Source organism: Gordionus sp. m RMFG-2023, chromosome 3 (assembly GCF_954871325.1).
Source record: "Gordionus sp. m RMFG-2023 chromosome 3, tfGorSpeb1-WG-v2, whole genome shotgun sequence".
NCBI lineage: Eukaryota > Metazoa > Nematomorpha > Gordioida > Chordodea > Parachordodidae > Gordionus > Gordionus sp. m RMFG-2023.
In genome coordinates, this window is record NC_088777.1 from 53,469,538 (window position 1) to 53,493,971 (window position 24,434).

Here is a 24,434-nt window from a genome sequence, read left to right on the forward strand (position 1 = left end):
CCACAAAATGATAAAATATATATTTTATTGAATTTTGATAAGTCTTAAGTTCAAAAATTTTATTTCATTTACTTTTAACTTTATAAAGATTAACTTATAAATTATATTTTACAAAAATGATTTGAATTTATAGGGTTTTAATGCCAAACACTGTTCATAAAATTTATTAATTACTCCCTAATGTAGTTAATAGTTTTTAAAAAAAATTATATTGGGAAATGAAACAAGAATACAATTTTATAAAGAAATTAATAATTTTAGTGAATTTTGATTTCATAGTAGAAAAATTAAAGTTTCAGATGGTTTTGATTTGGGCAATAAGAAATTCCTACTGTGATTGAATGGTGATCTTTAATCAAAAACTCTATCCATAATCATAAAATTGATAAATTATCCCCAAATTAATGGTGTATTTTTTTAAAATCTATTTATTAAAAAAACATGTTTGCAATTTTAGAATATATTACATTTAATAATTGTTAATGTTACCATTACAGTAAACCTTTCTAGTTAAAATTATTTTAAACCAAAGATTAAAAATGCGATCACACATTCTACAGATTAATGAAAACTGTATAAGAATGATGGAATAGTTTTTATGCAATATTTATTGAAAGCTTGTATATATATATATACATACATTAATTAATATTAAACACTAAAATTTCAAGATTATTTATTTAAAATTTATTTTTGGAATAACACATTTATTATCTATGAATCTTTGACGCATTTTCCCATCATCGACGGATGAGGATGTTCACATTTCAATCCCTTTTTGCAATTCCCTTGCATATGACTTACGCCGCAAGCTTCTCCTTCCACCTAATAAGAATTATTTATTTTTTATATATATAATAGCTATTAATTTTTTTTTTGAAATAAACTTAGATTGGTGCCAAAATTTTTTAATCTTTAAAAGTTTTGAGTGTTTGGATCAGAAATACGGCAAAAATCACTTATTTTTGACCAGGAGTTCATGAACATAAAAGTTTTCAAGCTAAAGGCGAGATTCAGTTATAATACAATATTAGAATAAGGAAAATAATCTTGTGGCCATATATTTATTTTATCATCTTTTAGCTAACATATTAATGTTTTGGAACAAATATTTTCTTTTTATTTCTCCACCCTAATGATGATATCCTGTCCCACGTAAAAAAAAGGATAAATATTTGACCTTATAAATAAAAATTTTATGGCATAAGTTATCATTGTCTTAGAAATCATGGCTAAGTTTTCAATTGATTAAAAGTTTTTTAAAGAAATAACTTTGTGGATTCTATCTAAGACAGAGAATCTCTTTAGAAATCTGCCTATCTAATTTCCTGACACTCTCACCCCCCCCCCCCTATAATTATATACCATTCATTATTAGTAGATGTTATTTAATAAGTTTTTTTAAATTATATTACCTTTTTTTTTGTCGCATAAATTCAGCGACTCTTTCTTAAAAAATATTTTAGTCAGTATGTATATGTATATATATATATCAGAATCTGCAAAGGAAGCTTAACCTAACCCGGATATTCTAACCGACCCGGTTCGAATATTATATTTACGTGTCGGATCCGAAAATTATTGATATTCGGAATTCGGATCATCACGAGTATTCTAGGGTATATTTAAAAAAATAAAGATCTCTGATATATACATAATATTTCTGTTATTTTTTATTAAATATTGTACATTAAAAATATTTTTTAAATAAAAATCGCTTTTAAAAGTTAAATATTCTATGATTAATTTAGTATCTTATAAAAGGGAAAATAAAATTATAGCGATGTTAAGAACTATCCCAACAATGCTGTTTCTTGTAGGGTAAAAATGATCAAGGCAAATATATGTAAGAATATATTCAATTTGTTTTTTAAATTCTTGTTTCACTTAAATTCGGGCTTTCCTTTACAAATATGATATTGTTGGTGCAGTTAAAAACAATAGAAAAAAAATAACTCTTGCGTATTCCGTTGTACAGATCCCTTTTGCTAAAAATTCGTCCTTGTAGTTATCTAGTATACATATTAATCCGCTGGAACATTTGTTCATTGCTAGATATGGTCCCCAACACACTTCGCCTTTCACCTAAGGATATTTAACGATTGAATAAGTACAATCATATATAAACATAATCATCCAAAATATTTTCTTTATATTTCTACATTCTAGACATGTTCAAGGAATTAAATGCTGTTTATTTGATTTCAAGATACTTTGGCGCAAACGTAGCAGCATCCACATTGGTCCAAAGTTAGGTCGCCTTTGCAATCCGAGGGCGGAGCCGTTGAACACGGAGGAGTACGTGTGGCACAAGCACAGGAATCATCAGCATTCACAAATCTTTTATATTTGATATTTTTGTTTTTAAAATTATGTTATAAAATAAAATTTCCCAATTCGATTAAGTTTATAAGTACGGAAGTTCTTAACAATTTGACCCTTTTCAGGTTTATTAGATAGTATCGGAGCGGGTTTCTAACAGATTATTCACAAATGAATAAATATTTTAGCCAAAAAAGTATTACATAAGCCTTGAAATTTAGTCAAGAGAGGGCCAAGCCTTTTTTCTCCGTTCTATTAATATGAGGCCTTCATTAAATATTAAATTTGGATAAAATCTTTTAAAATCTTTCGATAACCCTGATCATAAAGAAGGAATTTCTTCAATTCTAACAAGAAGATCCCTGGAAAGATCTGAGAATAATGAGGTTAATTTTATTTTTTAAAATATAAATAATTGTAATTACACATATTTTTTATTCCCAAAGAATAATATATGATTGTCGTAATTAAAATTTAAAATATTGAATATGAATTTATTTTTTGAAATCTTGCTTAACGTTTATAGTTTTCGAGAGAGAGAAAAAAAGAAAATTTAAAATAGATGTTGGAACGGAGAGAAGAACTAAATGATTATTTTATAGGGACTTTATCCTATTACCTTCCGGCGTTCTTTGAAGCTTTTGATCAAAAGAGTTTTCCTTACATATGGAAGATAATCGACCAAAGTGATAAATTTTTTATATTAAACCAACAAAGGGTTAGGGTATATAGGATATGGGTTAGAGGCCTAATTCCATGTGAGAAATGAACTTCAATTTGTTCGATGACATTTTTGTATAAATTTTCATGGGAGATTTTTTATATTTATTCTATATAATATATCTAATTTTCAAATTTAATTATTTTTCGCATAGATGTGAAAATTATGGTTTTAGTTATTATGTCACAAGTGGATGAAAATATTAGAAAGTTTTCACTTGATAATTGGTTCCCCATTTAATTCATTAAACAAATTTTACAAAAAAACTTAGATGAAAATTCTTTAAAAATAATATAGAGGAAAATTTATATCTATTTTATCAAACTTACTTATTAGAATTGAATAAAACTAATACAATTCCTAAACACAATTTTGCAGCGAATTGCATATTTTAAGATAAAATATTTTTTTTAAAAAAAAAAAAAATGTAAATAGAAATAAATTGAAATAAAATTTTTAAAATAATTTCGAGGACGTTTCTAACCATTGTTAGTATAATAAATGTTTTGAAAATTTTGTTCCTTTCTGTTAAAATTACGAAAAATGACAATGGCTATAGATATTCCCAGTTTGAGAACAAATGTTGTCATCTTGCAATTACAATAAATGTTGTTTATGAGGGAAGGGGAAGTTTTCAAGTAGGATTGAGATGTTTAAAATTATACTAATCCGCAAAATAGAAAAGACCGGGATGGTTAAGTCGGTGCATTGAGCTTCACTTTATTTAATTTCTTGTAAACCGTTTTGACCTTCAAATTTTTTTGTTAGAATAAAATTCTATTTGTAAACTTGTATCAATAATTTTTAAAAATTATGTTTATTTTAAATTATGTGGAAATTAAAAAAAATGTGTTCTTGAGATCAAAATGAAAATATTTTTTATGCATCGCAATTTAGGAATTTATAATAAAGTTTTAAGAGTCATATGGATAAGAGAAGAGAAGGAAGAGAAGAGAAGAGAAGAGAAGAGAAGAGAAGCTCATGTTTAAAATTAATTTTATAAAATTATTAGTATCTATATCTATATTACGCGTAATAACTAAAAAATTCTATTATATGAATGTAAAAATTAGGAGGAAGCGATATGAATGCAAAACCTGAGACTTTTGGTGGGGTCCAAAATATATATAGATTAGGGCGGCTGTTTAAAAGACTCAATTTTCCTAACCCTAAGCAAGATCCAAATCATGATTAGTGCCGAAAAAATAAGAAAATTTAAGCTAACTAATTTATTTTAACAACCCGCCCCAAGCTTGTTTTAAAATATTTAAGCGAATCTGCCCACCCTCGGGGAATAGCCGGCCCAGACCCAGATCCACACATTTAAAATTAATTATCAATGCCGCCATGGCAATCTCACAATTCGAAAAAAATATATATAGTTTGATCAGATTTTTATTCCCTTATCAAATATTTTCGTTTATAAAAAGAGTTCCATATTTTGGATATGAGATTAATTTCTAGCTTATCCTACCCAATCAAGAATAATGTAGTATAATTGAGTACTTCTTATCCAATCAAATTTCTTTTAAAACTTTAAAGGAATAAGAGCATTCCTAAATGATCACTTCGTTAAAATCTGTAAAAATCTAATGATATAATAGTGATTACTACAATTTCATTTGAATCCATTTTCCCTCTAAATACTCGGAGAAATCCTTAATGTTTGACCAATACCTAGACTGACGAATCATTATTAAAAGTGTACATCAATGCAAATCAGCTGGAAACGCCATCTTGGTTTCACTAATCATTATTAAAATTTTAAACGAGAGTCTAATTTATTCCTATATCCGATGCAAACTTTATTTAAAGAATTACCGGATCATCGAGATAATAATGGAAGCAAGTTATCAATTTAATAGTAGTTTTTAACATGAGAATAATTCCTAACATGTGTTAACAAAATGGCGAGTCCAGCTGATTTGCTTTTAACGACGCTAAAAAATGCATTTTAATGAATGAACCGTCAGTCAAGGAATTATACATGTCATTGTGTTTGACAGTTAAAATTTAAATCAAAAATTTTTATTAACCTTTTTTTTTTTGTAATGGGTTTCAAACGAATAGTTTTTTTAAAAATATGCTACATATTTTATTATCTTTCTCTTATAATTATAAAAAATTATATTAAATTTATTTTTTTTAAAAAAATTTAATATCCTAGATAACATATTAGTGGGCAAATTTTAATAGAATGTTTATAAATTGATTAAAACAAAATATATTTAAGATAGGATATTGTGAATTTATTTTTGAATGTTTCTTGATATATACACTATATATAGAATCCGAATGTATCTTATAAGGCTTGCACCTCGTTAAATTATTACTAAAATATTAAATTATAAAAATGCTAAAAATTTGTTAAAATATTCTTTTAATCTATATTTAACTGTTACTTACGTGTCAAAGAGACACAACAGAATTCCTGTATATATCAATGTTCTAAACATAGTTTTTAAAAAAATATTTGAATAATATTATCTCGTTGTATTTATTAACTTATATATATATATATATATTTATCTATTTGTGAATAGAAGAGTTAAATTTGAATATATATTTTATAAATATTTTATAAAAACCTTTTTGGGCCACGTAAATAGAAATTGAGTTTTCATATCAACCACCATTTTAAATTAGTTGTTTAGAGATACATATAAAAAAATTTGAATTGATAATATTATATTAATAATAAAACCAACCTATCATATTTTATAATTTTAAAAATGCCTACGAATTTTCTGATATTGTTCATAAATCAAGATTTTTCTAGATATCTAATCTATCAACCACGATATAAAATTGTTTAAATTAAAGAAATTTTTACTTTTTTTTTATATAAAAACGTTTCATCATTTCTTAGAGAGATTTATAAAGGTTTAAATCGAATTTAATTTTTTTGTGAGGTTCTTTAAAATAATATAAATAATTCTATTATAAGATATCGGCGTCATCTGTTTTTTCCGGGTTTTAATACTATTCTCACTAATCAAAGCATGTGTAACTTAGGCTTATATAACGCATAAATAAATACGAGTACGGACACGTGATTTAAATATTTCCCCTTCTTCTATCAAATTTAATATCAATCACATTTCTATGCGCTAAATCTGGGTATAGCTGGACCGGTAAATAGCTTAATTCAAAAATATCTAAAATGGATAATCGTTTAAAACAATTCATTATTAAAAAATAATAATTAAACCGGTTAATAGTTAAATTTAAGATTTGAAACAAATTTAAATTTTTGTTTTTGAAACCAATGAAAATTTAAATTGAAAATTGAAATATAAACAAAAGAAAACTTAACGTTTTAAGTTGGCAAACATAGTTAATAGATTTATTTTTTTTTTCGTATCAATTTATTAATTTTTGAATTGATACCTAATTTTATATTTAAAAATAAAGTTACTAAAAACAAGGTTGTTACAATTTAGCATTGTACATTTTATTATTTTATTTTGTTATATTAAAAGTTTATAATTTGATAATACAAGAAATATATAAAATTAATTTATAAAGAGAAAAAAAGAAAAATGTTTTTCTGCAAATCTTTGATATATTCAGGCATATTCTTGGGTTTCTTTAACATGTAAGTCTAAGAATTTAGTAAAAAAAAAATTTTATAGTGTACTGTATTATATATATATAGTTAATATATATATTTGTTAGATTTACTCAATATTATTCCTGATAAAGGAAATTCATTTTTAAAAGAATAAATAGCATGTTAAGGTGGCATTTCTAGATGATATAAGGTGTCATCCTAGATTAATTATCATATGTTGATATGATAGTTATAGAGTTGCATTCTCTGGTAACAATCCCAATTTAAACTTAATCACTGTTAAATGTAATTTCCAATTTATTTTATGACGGACGAGTTTTGAATCAGAAAATATATTTTAATGATAGGATATTGATGAAATTTTCGGTTATTTTTAGAGGAATGATTTATATTTTTTTTAGTATTTTTCAAGTTTGCAAGATATCCCCACAAATTATTTTGGAAATATTTATCAATCATATCATTTTTTAAGTTACCAATTTAATATCTTAAAAAAAAACAATTCTCTAGATCATAGACCTGCAGAGGTACGTACCATTTGTACGGTCCAACCCGGCCATACCCGGCCCGGTTTTTTAAAAAAAATTCGAGCCCGGCCCGGATTTTTTTAAAATATATTTTATTTTTGATTTTTACGGTCAAAAATGGCGATTTCAAATATTTGGTTTTAAAATATACGGCCCGGCCAGGATAACTTTTTAGAAAAAATTTTCAGGCCGGGCCGGGCTTAGGCCGGGCCTGCAGGTCTCTGTTCTACATTGCTCAATAAAAAATTGTTTCAACTACATTTCCATTTAAAGCATTTGATGATCATTTTAATTTAAGCTATCTAAAATATTTTTGTTCTTGCTAATCAGATAATTAAAATAACTAAAAATGATCTTTAAAAAAAATTAACATCTTTCTTTCTTTCTTTCTTTTTTTCTTTCTTTCTTTCTTTCTTTTTTCTTTCTTTCTTTTTCTTTCTTTCTTTCTTTCTTTCTTTCTTTCTTTCTTTCTTTCTTTCTTTCTTTCTTTCTTTCTTTCTTTCTTTCTTTCTTTCTTTCTTTCTTTCTTTCTTTCTTTCTTTCTTTCTTTCTTTCTTTCTTTCTTTCTTTCTTTCTTTCTTTCTTTCTTTCTTTCTTTCTTTCTTTCTTTCTTTCTTTCTTTCTTTCTTTCTTTCTTTCTTTCTTTCTTTCTTTCTTTCTTTCTTTCTTTCTTTCTTTCTTTCTTTCTTTCTTTCTTTCTTTCTTTCTTTTCTTCCTACCTTCCTTCTTTCTTTCCTTCCTACCTTCCTTCTTTCTTTCCTATAAAAAATTACGGAAGTTAATGATATAAAATATCGATTTTTTAATTTAACAAAACTTCCGGGAATATATATTTAATATATTAAAATTGGTTCTCAATTTTTTATGTTAAAAAAAATGAAGAATTGGAGTAGAGACGTTCAGCTGTCCATGCCAAAGAAATCCCACTGAATGTCCTGCCATTCCCCCTTGCAAAGGTGACGTCATCAAAGATGCCTGCGGTTGTTGTCCCGCATGCGCAAAAGTCAACAAAAAAAATTATTTATTTTTGATATAGGTTTTGTCGCATTTTTAATTTCCCATTTGAAAAAAAGCTTATCACCTGTTTTTCGATTTAAAGTTTTTTTTAAAGTGTTCGAATTAAATTTTTTATTGACGTTGTGTCCTAAATCTGGTTTAAATATTCGTAATATAAAAAAATATAATAAATAACATTTTATAGAAACATTAGGACATGTTTTCCATTTTTATATTATAGTAAAAGTTTTTGAAGTTTACGAATTTGATTTTTGATATTTAGGCCATGGCCTTAATGAAAAAATATCGGTTTTTTTCGAATAGGTTAAAGGGGAAGTATGTGGCGGACCGTCTTTTACAAGCGGAAGATGTTCGAAGGGGTTAATATGCCAATTCAAAAGTTATCAAGAGCCTATCCAATCGGATGGCGTATGCGTAGCCGGGTTTCCGAGGGTAATAATTTAATAAGATGTATAATTAAGCTAAAAAAGACTACCTTCAAATTTCTGAGGAGAGAGCAATGAAGGTATTTAATTTTTGGATAAGCCTTTAAAGGGGAAATTATAGGGATTTTTCCTTCATTTATATTTTAAAACAAAACAAAACAAAACAAAAACTTAAAAACATTTTTATACCATAAGACGTGATGAATTCTTGAATCCTCCCCACCCTTATTCCCAGTCCTGTAGGAAGGGGTACTCCGGACCATATATTAATATTACCAAGAATAGGACATCCACGACATTTTTTAAAATTTATTTTGATCCCACCTTCTTATAGAGAAACAGTTGTTTGACTGAATGATCCGAATTAAAATGGATTGAACTCTTTATAAGCCTCTGGTGTGCTATTTTATGCTTAAATCTCCAGAATATTGAATCAGCACATCTGCCTTTGTATAAGAGGAAGCTTCATAATTTTTCCCTTCTTAAAGAGGTCTGGTGCCGTATACTTATAAAAACCGCCGAAATTAAACATTAGTTATAAAAATTAAAAATAAGTGATATATTTTTTAAAAAAATTCCGGGCCTGGCTGGGCCTAAAAAAATATCAGCCGGGCCTGGTCGGCAGTTTCTCTGATTTTATGTTGATTTTGATTAAAGAAGTATAAAATGAAATGTTTATTGGTTAAATACTAAAAAAGTGTTTCCTGAATATAAAATTGATGAAAAACCTATTTAATGAATCCTAAGCTTCTGGAGATTCGTATTGCGCTCATTTGAGTCTTCTATGTGTTAGTAATAATTTAACTAGAAACAGTTCTCTCTTTTAAGCATTTTCTCGATTTTCCTCGCAAATTATTCTAAACAATGTAACAATGATAAATCTTGAAATATTACCATGAACTCTAGAACTATAAATTTGGTCAGCAATGAATTTCTATTCTTTTTGTGCATAATTGCTAATGAATTAGCATTCGTCTTTCATAGATTTCTGCTTAGTTATTTAGAGACGAATTATCAAATTAGTAAAAATTTGAGGATTGTTAAGAAGGTCAGAAATATTTTTAAAACAATGGTTATCGGGGTATGTCTCTTAAAAATTGAAGTTTGAAGCTCTGTCTCCTGCAAATAATCCTTACCACTTCAAGACAAATATTTTTTTTGGCTTCCACCAACAGACAGGAATTTAATTCTTCTAGGATAAACCGATAAGCGAGGATGTGATAGTTAGATCTTTTTTGAAGTAACTGCCTCATCACTTCTTTTTTCTTATCAAAAACTTACTATATATTTCTTGGCACATCCTTCATCTCTCATCCGATTATTCAAATAAACCAAACAGTCATGTTACCCCACCCGAATCTCTAGGGCAGTCTTAAAGAACAATCAATAACCTTGGCACACTCCCAGAACTCCTCACCCATTGATTGCACCTTATTTGAAATTTCTCTTTCCGGATCCTTGCAATTCTTGGGAACTAACTTACTAATTTCCGCTTTATTTTTTACAATGAAAGAGGCACGGACACCTTTTTTTTTAAGGAATATATATATTTATATATAACGTTATAAATGGATAGAAAATCAATGATCCTTGCGGTGATGCCTGGCAGCAAGGAAGTTGCAGATACGGACTAATGTGCAAACAAATATCCCCCGGAAATATCGGAAAATGTGTTTCTTTAAAATTTGCGAAAAAACGCGTATAAATCTTTCTCTTTTTTTTTGGTTTGTATAAAAAACGGTTTTATTTTATGACTACCATTTTAATTTATTAACAAAATATTAATGACAGCAAAATAAAGAAATAGCAAAATTGTTTATGCCAAAATTTTTCCATTTTTATTTTATTTTTATAAATTTGGGACCTTTATCCCTTCTGACGATCTTCTGAAAGTGTCTAATTGATAAGGGTATTTGAAGGCTTATGTCGGAACTACAGTAAATTATGTAATGGTGGTGAGTCTGACCCCAATGACATATATAATACCTAGACTGACGATATTCATTCATTAAAAGTGTACATCGATGCAAAATCAGCTGGAGATGCCATCTTGGTTACCCTCATCATCTAATTTATTCCTATATATGATGCAAACTTTATTAAAGAATTACGGGATCATGGAGATAATAAAGGAAGCAAGTTATCGATTTAATAGTCATGAGAATAATTCCTAATATGTGTTACCAAAATGGCGGGTCCAGCTGATTTGCTTTTAACGACGCTTAAAGATGCATTTAATGAAAGAATCGTCAGTCTAGGTATGTCTGACCTTAAGTCAGATTCAGAGAGGACTAAAAAATATTTTTAAGCTTAGAGTTAAATTATTACATGATGAATGCTATATGGACCTCGAACATTAGTGAATATATTTATTGATTTATCACAAATAACTGTAAAAAATGATTATTTAAATATATCATGCAGAATATCGTTTCTTAAAAGCAATTAGAATGTTAGACAAGTAACAATTTTACTATACTGTTATTAAAAATTATCGATAACCCAGTTAAGAATTCCAATTGGTAAATAGCTGAGAATTTATTTTCGCTAATCCTCAGGGATCATAATATTAAGAGGATCTTTGTTTAAAGAGTCATAATATAGAAAACAATTCTGAAAAAATGGGGATTTTTAAAACTACAAATTTTTTTACTTTATACATATGGGAATGAGATTAGATCAAGATTTTGCATTGAAAACATTCTCTTCTTTCTTTTTTTTTACTGAGGCATTTTCTTTCTAAATCAAGATCTCTGATTCAGTTTCTCAACAAACTAGACTAAAAAAATAAAGATATATTAGTTCCTCAGACATTCTTAATACTTTATTTTGCAAAATGTGAATTAATTTATTTTTAAAAAATGATGTCTAAATTCGTATTTTTTGGGTTGGTCAAATAATTATGTTGGTACTAAGAAAGAGTAGTATAAATTCTCTATTAATTAAAACAAAAATATTTATATTCATTTATCATAGATAACGAGCCAACATCCTTAGATATTTGCCTACGTACAGCGCGTCTAAACGACTGAGTAGGTTAGAAGCAATTTGCCTTCATTATTTTTGGAGGGGGGGGGGGGGATCTAAAGGAAGAAAGGGAAAAGTAAAGAATAAGCATTAAATGCAGCTAGGAATAAAATAGAGTTCCTCTAAGAGTTGCGCCAGGTCAAAATTTTCGAATTGCGGGAGAAATTCGGTCAAAATTTTCAAATTGTGGGAGAAAGTCGGTTAAAAAATTTCTTTTTGTGGATGGGGCTTTCGGGCCGGATTAAAGAAAATGTCATTTTGGCCTGCCCCCCCCCATTATATTCCTATTCATTTTTTTTTAACTTTATCATACTTGACAAAGTCAGTATAGTTTTAGAATATTTTTCCCATAATTGGTAATAAATTTTTTTTTTAGTTTTTTTTTTTAAAGTTTTATATTCTACCTTATCGTAGTGGAGTTAGACTCTAACGTAGGATTCTGATAAATGAGATAACATCCTTATTTGTCAAAAAAAATATTAATTTTATACATAAGCAAACTATCATTATTTTCTAACTTTGTGTCTCAAAAATTATTATTTAAAATTAAAAAAGTTTTAAAAACAATGCTGAAAAAAATTTTAAAATCGTAGAGATTTTTATGGAAGATTTCTAAATTGCGGGAGATCTCTGAGTGTTGATTAGAAACTTTGCTGGAGCCCCCTGCTAATGGGGGGAGGGACTTGATAGCCTACAATTTCTGTCATATAGTCCCAGTCAACATATGATTTCTTATTTTAAATATATTAATCAATCAATTTAAAAAAAAAATATTTGTTCATTCATCGGCGAAAAAACACGAAAGAACCTTGTAAAAAAAATGATCTCAATTTATTATTTCTTTCAAAGTAATGATTTATCCTAAAAGCTGACGATATATCTATTTGAAAATTTCACATTCCTATCAAAACATTTAAAAGATTTGGTTAACATTGGACTATTTCTTGCCTGTAGTTTAGTTAAACGTTAAACCAGCACTCAAATTCTAACAGTAGAAAATAATCCTTCGAGCCTCTCTTGGCAAAAGTAATCTTTTCAAGCTTGGGCTATCCTATAAGTATGAAACCGTGATAGAGGGCTAAAATTATTGTTCTCTTATAAATTTGTTTTAACCTTTTTTAGAGTTGGCCCAGAACTTGCTAAAATTGGAGGAGATATTTATCACCACTGCTTGTTGGTGGCAAACCTCACTCTATATTCTAATATAGCAGATGCGGCGACGACTTATAAAAAAAGTAATGGAAGCAAAAAAAATATCAATATGATAAAGCTTTTTCCTTCCTCTATTCTTCCATGTGGCTATTTAAAGAATACGAAAAAAGATTTTTGGCTCTATAAATTTTAGAAAGGAATGGAGATGTTAAAGCTTCGTAGGCCTAGAATATTTGAGACGAGTTTTCATTTTGGAAATAAAATGGGAATGGCGGAATAAGGATCTTCTTTTAAGTTATCAGAGAGTTAAAAACCTTTTCAAACTTGGAGACCCAAAGAAATAAGTCTACCAAGTCCCTTAGGTGTTCAGCATACTTTCAAACGAATTTAAATTATCTGAATATAGTAAGAATATTGATGTCGGAAGATGTGCCTTATCATCGAAATTCTTGAGGTGGCGACTATATAATACTAGCTTTTCTATTTCGACTAGTCATATTTCTTATAAGATAATAAAAATCTAAATTTTTGTGAACATAAAATTCGATTTGTCTCGTTCAACCTTTCTAGTTCAATATCTTTATTTCGTTTAGTATTTCAGAACTCTTTATACATCCATCCAATGAAAACGCGAATATATTACCTCATATCATTTTTAGTATAGAGCTCTTTTTCTCTCTAATTTTACAAGGTTAACTGGAGAGTTTATATATGTACCGAGGATAAATAAGACGTTCGATATCAAATTATTTAAAGCAAAACATATGATCACGAATCAAACTTAACATATTTAAATTCAAAAAAAAAATGGTTGGGAACTATAAGATGGGGAAATGAATAAAATGGCGAATTCGGGCTAAATCTTCAGTCACGGTTCACAGCTGAGCTGTAATTATTTTTTAAAAAAAATTACTTGGTGGCTAAAAGAACATATTAGATTGCATATAGGATTATCCGAAAGGTCTAAGAGAGTTAAAAACTTTCCGGTTTTTCATAGAAAAGATTTCTTTTTAGGGTCCAAACATCAAAAGTAGACTGTTTTTCTAGTTTTTATTTTTTAATAATTGATGAAGCACATACATGCGAAAAGAGAATCTATCGTGCTTAAAAATGCCACAGCTGTCATCCGGCTTGGGCGGTCGGGTGATAGGATATTTGTTCCGACCAACACTAAGAATAATGAATATGATGACAAATATAATAATAATGTGTGTGATTTTAGCATATAGGTATAAGAATGGCATAAATAATAAGTTACAAACACTTATATCCCCATTGGTTTTCCTTTTATTTGTAAGCATATAGATTTTGCAAATATGGGGGTCAGTTCTTTCTGCCAATTTCAGTGAAATCTGGAAATTTAGCTAAGATTAATTTTGAATAAAATCTTAAAGAAAAACGATTAAATCCAAGTTTTTACCACAAACACTACCTTTTATCATCTTCAATTATTGATATAACTCATTTTAATTTTTTTTTGTGGGGAAGGGTTGGCTTGGTTAAACAAAAAAAGGTGTTTTGACCCAAAATATTGGAAAGAACTAATTTAAATAAAAATTAATTAAATATTATAAATTATTCATTTATCCTTATAATAATATTACTATCAATTTTGAAATTAAAATCACTTAATCAAAAAGTCAGTCGCAAATTAATTATGGATTTTTTTTTCCCAATAACATCCTTTAAATGGAAAAAAATTTCTTAATATACACTTAATTTTTAAGAAGATAAATAATGATAAACTGGCCAAAAAATTTTCATAAAAAAAATATAAATTGCGATTTTTAATAATAGTTTTTATAAAGTCTGAGATAAATGGAGCAAGCAACAATGACAAGTTTATTTTTTTTAGACCTGTTCAGTAATATAAGTGTAAATGTTACATCATCAAACAAGTGGCGTTTTTTTTTCAATAATACAATACTATTTGACAAAGACGACATCAAGACAGAAGTGAATTTGGTGATGAGTTACATTCTGGTATTAGGAATAATAAGGAACAAGTCTAGCAATCGTAGTTAACAAATTCATAAGGATCCGTTTCAAACGTAGTAATTATCCTTCTGGGAATTCTCGGTATATTAATAATTTTATCCTAAAGTGGTTCTTTATTTTCAGCCTTATAACTGTTCTGACGTCTATAGGATTCACCGCTCATGAAGATACACGGCGATACTATATGTTGTAGCACGTTTTGGAACTCAAAAGTACGGAACATTAGCCGTTCATTATTCCATCACTAAAACCCTCATGTCTTTTAGTTTTTTCTATATTTTATATTTTTCTGCGTACTAATGATGGCAGTCAAATACCCGACTCGTTTCAAGAGTTTTGTTACGAAGCGGAAAGTGATATGGGCTATGTCAATGTGTTTTTTCTATAGCGTAGCTTGGTACGTGTCTACTTTCAAATGGTATTACATCTAGGAGGTACTTGTTTGCCAAAATAGCCTTAACCTGTCTACTCTTGAAGGGAAGAGGGTGTTCTTAAAGATCAACGCAATCAATAATTTCAGCCATCTATGTGTAACTCCTGCAAACTTTATATAACCCCCTAGTGAGGAAAGAAACAAAATTTTGCGGGAATGTGCGTAAATATAATTCCCTTCTTTGCACTAGTGGTTCGCGGAAGGCGTATTAGTATTAGTTTTAAGAGCCACAATTCTGTGACTATTTTACTTTTGATTGATGGAACAGAGTTTACCCCAAAGAAATCGTTGGGAATAACATTGCTAGCAATACAGAAATTAAGGAGATCAGGAAACAGATAACAGAGTTGGAAAGCGATGGCATGAGCGAAGGTCGATTAAGAGAATCCTAGAAACTCTAAAACCATGATAATTATTACAATCTGGTTCATTGTATTTTTATTTATATTACGACAGAAAATCAAAATTCAATTGGTACAAATGTCTGAATAACTTAAAGGGCAATGTATTTACAGTACTGTCTAAACTTTTATATAAACTTTAACGATGTTTACAAAAACTTTTTTTAAAATTTCTTCAAAAAATATTTAAAACAATAAATATTTAATTTGTTTTTTAATTTCTTTTATAAATGAGGAATAATTACAACTTTTTTAGTATATTATTATAAAATTCTTTGTATATTTTTATTTTTACCGGTATAAAATTAATATTTAATCACTAAATAATAGATTATCAGGTATTAAATACAAAATTGGTTAGTATCTGTTGATTAGTAACCAAAAAATAAATTTCAGTAAGAAAAAATTATTTGTTCAGTATAAAACAATTACCTTTTTATAGCTATTAATAAAATTGGCTAGTAATAGAGATCATTAAGGGTCCTGAAGACAGTCTTTTACAAATTATTAATGCCGATTAAAGCTTAGGTTAAGAAATTGTCTTTTGACAAAACATTTTTTTTGAGACCATAAAACTGCAAATTCTGCGAGTAAAAAAATTATTTATGTATGTTCCATTCATCCTTATAAACTATAAACAAGAGGAATAAAAATTAAGTTACTAGATATATTTTCGCCCCTAGTACCCAGGCTAAAATGGCTAATCATCCGAAGATCATCTTATAAAATATCACATATAAAAACATATAATCAAGCATTGGTGAAGTAAGAAAAATATTTTCTAGGGACATAATCAAATCAAACTTATAAAAATCTATATATATTTTTTTAGGTAATTATTGGTAGATTTGTGAGATAAAAAAATTCAGGGATGTGAACCCTTCGACATAAAAAAAGGGTCCAGGTCCGGGTTCAAATCCGGGTTCGAATCCGGGTTCGGGTCCGGGTTCGAATCCGGGTTCGGGTCCGGGTTCGAATCCGGGTTAGAATCCGGGTTCGGGTCCGGGTTCGAATCCGGGTTCGGGAATAAAATTTGAAAGGAACCGGGTCTAGGGTTCTGGTTCAGGGAACATAAAAATAATGACTCAAAAATAAGATTTTTTCTTTATTCATTTTATTATTATTACTTCAATATATACATATTCATAATTTACAAAATGAAAAAATTTAAAGATGAAATAATTTAATACTTTAGATGTTTTATTCTGGCAACAATCATAATATCTTTTAAAGACATCATCCTTGAGATTTCCACGTAAAGTAGACGATATACATTTCAAAGATGAAAATTCACCACGTTCTACTCTTTACCTTAAATAAATAGTTATCTTAACAAAATTATTGTACTTGTATCGCAAGTACAGCCATGATGATTCTAGATAAGATATATAAATTTTGGTTATATTGCAGAATTTTCTTCCCAGAATTTTAAAATATTTGTATCCTTATTTATTCTCTGAACTTCTGAGAACACTACTATTAAAGATGCAATTGACATTTTTTGATCCTCCTTTCTATCTGATGATAATTTGAATTTTTTTTTCTTCTCTATCTAAAAGTAAAATATCAAGATCATCAATGTTGCTATCATTATTATTATCACTACAACCAATAGGTATTGTCGTAGCCTCCAATATATTGTAAATAATGGACTTTTGCGCATGCCATAAATCCTTAAGATGGTCTCTAGTCATTTGTTTTTGCTCAATACTCAATAAAACTTGATATCGAGTGTCTAAATATATAGAAGCTTATACAACAATGCAAATATTGTTGCTCTCAAATTTTCATGTTTTCTAATATTTCGTATAAAAAGGGTAAATTTTTCTAAATCTAAAAATCAAATAAACATAATTGATCTGATTGTAATCTTAATATTTTTATTTTCAAAGGAACTAATCACTAGGAAAGTCCTTTATTTGACACCAATCATCTTCTCACTAAAAAGACTTAACATTCTTCTATAATAAAATCATTACAGAAATCTTTCAAACTTAATAATCGTTCTAGCTTTCACACAAATTAAGGATAAACGTGTTGTGCATTATCATTTAAATAAAAAAAATGATATAATTTTTAAATTACAATAATAAAATATATCTAATATAACAAGTCTAAAATATTATTACTTGTACTACAAAATAATTCACTTTCAAAATTTATCAACGTATTTCTATAATAAGCATATTAATAAATTTACGTAATAAAATATTATCACACTGGAAAATAATTTATGATATCAATCTCTAAATATAATGGCAGTCCAGGAAGAAAATTGAAAGAAGATAAAATAAATGATTCCACGAAAAAAGTTAATATTTAAAAAAATTAATATTATTTTTAAAATTTTTTATGACACCTAGAACCCTTGCACCCTCCACTTTTAAAAAGGGTCGGGTCCAGGTTCAGCTAAAATACGAGGGTTCAGGAGGGTTCAAGGTCCTGGTTCGAGTTCACATCCCTGAAAAAATTAGGGTTAGAACAAATATTTTTATAAATATTTTCTTTTATAATTTATTAATATAACATCTATTTTCTTTAATGAATATATATATATCAAGTTTTCGAATAATTATAACAGAAAATTTTAAATAATTAAATTTTAATAAATGTTTTAAACCCTGCAAAAACCGGGAATGGATTTAAAAAGGGCACGATCCCAACCTTCTACAACATTATTATGTCGGAGGAATCAGTTGTATTCCTTTATTCCATTTTTAACGTTAGAGCAATTCTAGGTTGACTACCTCCATTCTTGCTAATATAAATGTTTTCGGTTTTCCGATCAATTTCATATTCAAAGATAATAATAATCTGGGAAAAATAGATGGCCAATATATCCTTCATTTATTTCGAGAGCGAAATATTTTACCCTCATTGTTAAAATTTATATGCTTATCAATGTTATTCAAGTGTAAATCCCAATGATTTCGTGAAATCTGTCCTTTAAAAGAAAATGATTTATTTTTTATTATTTATTAGTATATTATATACAAATAATCTAAATCAAGCTTTAGACTACTTCATATATAGCAACATTGACATGTTGGGTGACCTTACTTTGAAAATTAATTATTAAATTTTACTAAAAGAATTATTATCGGAAAACTTATATTAATTGAGAATATTAAATTATTAAAAGTTATGTAAAATTTTATCTATTTAATATAAAAGAAAAATTATCAGAGGTCTGGTGCTGCAAGAAGAGCCCAAATTTTTCATTTAATTAGATCTGTATCTATCTTTATGCCTTTATGTATATATGTGTTAGGATAATAAAGAATTTTAAGTTTTCTTAACAGTATATATTGATTATCTGATTAATTAAACTCAAGATTTCTTTAGATTTGATACTAAATTATGATTTTAAAACAAGGTAATTTTAGAAACCGTAAATGAATTGAACAATATATATTTTTTTTATACTTTAATTACGTATAGGTTTAGTTTGAAATTTAAAAATTGATTTATAGACTGAATATGATGAGAATCATACTATAAAGTTAAATTCCTGAATCTCATATTTGTGTTAGCGAATTTTAAGATTTATATGTCAGCACAAGTGAGTTTATCATTAATCGAAAAAATAATTTATTATCTCATAAGGATAAAAAAAAAGGTAGATTCTTTTAACATGGCAAATAAGTCTCTACTAAACGGTATGTATTAAAAACATATTCTGATTCAAAAAAGTCTTAAGAAAATGCTTAAATTTTGATTAGATATTCATGATAATATTATAAATATTTAAAGATGGGCAAGATCAAAGTTAATAAGATAAATAAATTGTTATAAATGAATGGCTTATTATACCATTAACCGAATAGTAACAAACAATTTATCTGAGGTTTATAATTATTTAATGATATAGCAGAGAATTTAAAAATTCTAACCTCGCTTTAATAAAAATAAATTATACAAGGGAAATAGCTTTAAAAAAACAATGATATAGAATATTATTGGTATAATGATAAATTCAAAATCATGATTAGTTAAATGTTATATATATTTTTTTAAATATAATAAAAATTATTTCTTAATTGTATATGGCGTAATCCTAATTACCAATATACAAATTTATTCGACTTTACCAATTTTAATATGGAATAAAATGATATAATTAAATTTTCAATAAAACATAATTAGAATTAAATGAATAAATTCATTAATATTGTAAAATCGTATAATACAAATATTGACCACCGTTAATCTACATTTGTATCGTAGCTATTTTATATGATAATAATTTTAAAAATGTTTTTAATAATCTAAAAAAAATGTTGATTTCACTAAAAAAAAGTAATAATATTAGAAAATCTTCCTTAAAAATTGCGATTTAATATATTAATGTCAAGTCTATCTATAGGTCATCTCAGATATAACAGCATGAATAGTAGTAATTCATCGATACGTGCCAAGTGCATCTCGTTTGAAAATACAGTCGTATTTAACAAAGGGGACATGATGACGGACGTGAATTTGGTGACAGGCTACATTATTCTTATACTAGGCATGATTGGTAATGGCTTAGCAATAATAGCCAACAAAGCTATGAGTACCCACCTCAAATGTGGAAACAACCGGTCCATCAACGCTCCATATATTAACAAGTTTATCCTAAAGTGGTTCTTCATCTTCAGTCTGATAATTGTTTTAACGGAAATAGGATCGCCGCTCATGAAGGTACACGGAGACTATATATGCTGCCGAACGTTTTGGAACTCAAAGAAATGGAACGTATACTTGGCTTACTTTCATTATCCCATCACTAAAACACTCATGGCATTCAGCTTTTTTTTGTACTTCATTTTTTTCGGCGTTCAAACGATGATCGTAAAGTACCCTACTCGTTTTAATAGCTTAGTGACGAAACGGAGGGTAATTTGGATTATGTTAATGTGCTTTGTATATAGTGCTCTTTGGAATATACCCACTTTCAGATGGTTTAACGCTATCGAGGTTCTTGTGTGTCCTAAAAGATCTTCCCCGACTAAATTTTCTGAGAGGAAGACCAACTTCGTTAAAGATAAAAACAAAACTTTGCCTATTTTAGTGTATGCTTACGAGATTTATGTACCCTCTAGTAGTGAAAAACTCCCTTGGCAGATTTATCAAATTTTGCGAATATTGTGTGTCAATATGATTCCCTTCTTTGCTCTTATTATGATCAAATGGATAGTGATTAGAAAAAGACGTGTTATTATCCCCATCAAAGTCATAAATTCTGTGACTCCTTTGAATTTAGATAGGGTAAAAGTTACAAAAAATGTCAATATGGAAACAAGTAATGCCAGAAGTGGAATCAGAACAATTGAAGGGATGAATCTTGAGTTAGGGAACAATAGCGCGAGCAAAAGTAGATCTAAAGAAAGTAAGCAACACTCAAAGACTTTGATTATTCTGACTTTCCAATTTATTATATTTTTATTACCAATAAGCATAATGGAAATCATAATCCTTCATTTATTAATCAATCACGATAAAGGGTCCGTATCCCATTGGTACATTTTTCTGAATAATTTACAGTACATGTACTATTGTTTAACATTTTACATCAACCTGAGTTTCAACGAAATTTATCGTGAAGACGTTCTTAAATCACTTAAAAGACTTGTAACGAACAAATAATAAGAATAGATTTCAAATTGTAATACTTGAAAAATAAATATTAAGGTGATGTAGTGTGAGCAATGATATTATTTTACAACTCAATCAAGGTTTTGTCATTCTTATATAAAAACCTTGTAAATTTTCTGTGTCTAAATTACTTAAATAGATTTTGTTTCTTTAAAAAATTAAATATCGGCATGAAATAATATATATATATATATTATATACGTAATTTATATTTATGAAATATATCAACATATCAAATCATATTGATTTATAGCACATATTTTAATAAATTAGATAATTTCACATATCATGTAGAATAATTTTCAAAATATTCATTTATTTAAACATGTATATTCATATCAATAAAACTAACTATATACCGGATATCTCAAATGTAATTGATGATATAAGTGTTAGGTAGTTAAACCTTACAAATTATTATATTAATCATATAAAACATAGTTAATTCCCAATTTCTTCATTCCTCATTTATTAGGAAACCTACATCTGCTAGAGGCATCCACGACAATTTCTCCTAAAAATAATCTCTATCTTTGGTCTCAATTTTTCTTTACCAGGTGATGTTACCTTTTTTTAACATCCACTCTTCTCTCCCCAATTAAAATTTTGATCTCTCAAAAGAGCATCAATATTAGCTGCCTTGGTTCGATTGATCTCGTAAAGAGTATCAATATCGTTTCTCTTGTTGATTGATCTCTCACCGAAATATCAATATCGACAGATATCCCACTGGAGAATACTTATCGATTCTATTGTATGTTTGATCTCCTGGAGTATCGCTAACGAGTTTATTGTAGTTGGTCCACAATGTGCTTGAACGGCCCACGTATTCACCTCTATTCTAGAGTTGGCCAAAAGTTAGCTATCATCCTTAGAGGGCCCACGAGATAATTATTATCTTAGAGCTGGTCAAGAGATCGTTATCATCTTTGGATTATAAGATAATTCTTATCCCTACATCGCTCAAAGAGGTCATCATTCGTCCTTTAACCCATATACGGGTATATCTAGCTCACGGAAGCCCTACTAGTTTTTGCATAGGTCATGTGATTTGAGAGCCGAACGTTCTTAAATCTTTATGTCTTAATTAGCCAGACTAAATAGTAAAAACTTATTATATAAAAAATGTAAAATAAAAGCTTAATATTCTGGAAATGGAAATGATTATAGAATTGAATTTAGCATTAAGATATAGTGCAATAATCCATGATATAATTAGTAAATATATATTAATAATTAAAAGTTTTAATTTTATAATTATTTTTTTACCTTTGATAAAATTTTTACTTCTTAAATGGTCAAAATGCAAGTTTATTTGGATTTAATATTGTTTTATATATTGTTGCATTAATCAATATGGAGCTTTATACGTTTTCGTTAAATGTGAATTTGGCGCCAACGGGGCAAATATCCTTTGCGTTTGATACACATATCATTTATTTTAACACGTGATACGTGATAAAAGCGTTTTCGCCCTCTGGTTGTACAACAGAGCTACGCTAGGTTTTCCTCAAAATCCAGTAAACTGGATAGTTAATTAGGGGAAGAAAATGAGGAGCCCTTCACAAGTTTGTGGGCAAGCCGCACGTACTTATAGGCGCAACATTTTGAAAAAAGTTGCTTAAACCTCTATAGGCTTAGTAAGAGTGAGTTAAAAAAGAGCCTATACCCGAGAACTACAGTATAATTTAATTACTTTAAAGGTGGGTGATGGCTGATTTTAAGTTTAAATTCTTTAGTGTAAGTTTTGATAAAAAAAAATTTGCCTGAACAGTATCTATAGTGCTATTTTTTTATTAATGATTCAACCCATACAATACAGTAATCATAGTCTATGTTCAATTTAATTTAACCATTTCAACTTCAAAGGGAATTGAGTGGATTAATATAAAAATGGATGATCAATAGCTCCTTATTCTATATATTTAATTGTATAAACTTATAAATTGCAAAAGGATATATATATACAATCAAGAATGGAATGAAATGTTCAATAACCTAATTGTGTGATCTTTTGGTTCTTATATTTACAAGAAAAGGAATTCAATATATCTAATTGTGTGACCCTTCACTTAACTTTGGATCTGATAATCTGAACAAATTAAAATAGATCAAATGTAACCATTCCAGTTTAGAAGGTATATATGTAAGTAAACTTATAATTGCAAAAGGAAGTGTAGAATATTGTAATAAATCAAATTGTATGGTTATTTTATACTTACTTAGTGGAAATTCAATATAAAATTGCCTGTCTTTTAAACCTTATAAAGAATAAAGATATTCTATATATAATCAAGAGTGGAATTAAATGTTCAATAACCAAATTGTGTGGCCTTTTAGATCTATCTGATATACACAACAAATTTAAAATAGAATCAAATGTAAGCATTCCACTTTAAAGGTGTATGTGTAAAAAAAAATGATGTACATTATAGTTAATAAATGCTACTTCCTTAATAGAGATTTATAGATGCAATATGATTACAGTTCTAAAAACATGTCCATAATTAGGGTTCCACAGGTACCAAAACCTTTCTTTAGGTGTAACTAAGGGATTTACAAATGCAAGATCATTACAGTTCTATACATGTCCATAACTAGGGTTCCACAAGTAACAAAACCTTTCTTTAGGTGTAACTATCTATGTACTGACCATGATTCAAATGTATATAAGATAAGAAAATTCATGTTATAATTATATATTGTATAAGCTGGAACTGGAAGTACATAATTTACAAAAAATCTTATCTTGAGGATCTTCTGATGAGTGTAAAGCTTCTTGAAAATAATTATATAACTTTGAATATTCTTCATAGGACTTCAATTAGTGTTTTCGTATCTTTATATATTTTTCAAATGGAAATATCTCAATCAATTACTTATTTAATATAAATTGGTCAATTTTTTTATATATGTTTAAAAATCATTCAAAACTTTTCTCAGATTCGGGGGAGGGGGGGGGGGTTCAGGGTTGAGGTTAAAGTTAATTTAATATAAAGAATTTTAAAAAATCAATCTTTTAGTTAATAGATAGCGATCATTTAGGACATCACAACCTTATATTATATCATTTTTAACGTATAAGTTAAAATAAATAAAGTGAAAGCTTAAAATAAAAAAAAAATTTTAAATTTAAAAAAAAAGAAGTTTGGACCCTGAATCCTAAATATTAAAAAAGGGTTCGGGTTTGGGTTCAGCAA

The 24,434-nt window shown here is 27.8% G+C and overlaps 2 protein-coding genes across 2 annotated transcripts; one reads left to right on the forward strand and one right to left on the reverse strand.

Moving 5' to 3' along the window:
• Positions 1-590: 590 nt before the first annotated feature.
• LOC135926059 (venom protein 302-like) lies at positions 591-3,529 on the reverse strand. The gene is made up of 4 exons (XM_065461724.1): positions 3,373-3,529; positions 2,214-2,340; positions 1,957-2,085; positions 591-825 (listed from the first exon to the last, which is right to left on the reverse strand). Exons 1-4 carry the CDS (start codon positions 3,429-3,431, stop codon positions 715-717), a joined length of 426 nt encoding a protein of 141 aa, XP_065317796.1. The 5' UTR covers positions 3,432-3,529; the 3' UTR covers positions 591-714.
• A 2,923-nt stretch (positions 3,530-6,452) lies between these two features.
• LOC135926600 (venom protein 302-like) lies at positions 6,453-10,376 on the forward strand. Its single transcript, XM_065462526.1, has 4 exons — positions 6,453-6,641; positions 8,027-8,147; positions 8,465-8,593; positions 10,163-10,376. Exons 1-4 carry the CDS (start codon positions 6,586-6,588, stop codon positions 10,289-10,291), a joined length of 435 nt encoding a protein of 144 aa, XP_065318598.1. The 5' UTR covers positions 6,453-6,585; the 3' UTR covers positions 10,292-10,376.
• Positions 10,377-24,434: the final 14,058 nt, after the last annotated feature.

Excerpts from the sequence above, each read along its gene's own strand:
- LOC135926059 (XM_065461724.1), bottom strand. The coding sequence starts at position 3,431 with ATGCAATTCGCTGCAAAATTGTGTTTAGGAATTGTATTAGTTTTATTC. Across the intron at positions 2,086-2,213 it reads GCTGCTACGTTTGCGCCAAA|GTGAAAGGCGAAGTGTGTTG; the intron begins GTATCTTGAAAT and ends AAATATCCTTAG. Across the intron at positions 826-1,956 it reads GTACAACGGAATACGCAAGA|GTGGAAGGAGAAGCTTGCGG; the intron begins GTTATTTTTTTT and ends AATTCTTATTAG.
- LOC135926600 (XM_065462526.1), top strand. The coding sequence starts at position 6,586 with ATGTTTTTCTGCAAATCTTTGATATATTCAGGCATATTCTTGGGTTTC. Across the intron at positions 6,642-8,026 it reads TTCTTGGGTTTCTTTAACAT|AATTGGAGTAGAGACGTTCA; the intron begins GTAAGTCTAAGA and ends AAAAAAATGAAG. Across the intron at positions 8,594-10,162 it reads GCGTAGCCGGGTTTCCGAGG|AAAATCAATGATCCTTGCGG; the intron begins GTAATAATTTAA and ends ATAAATGGATAG.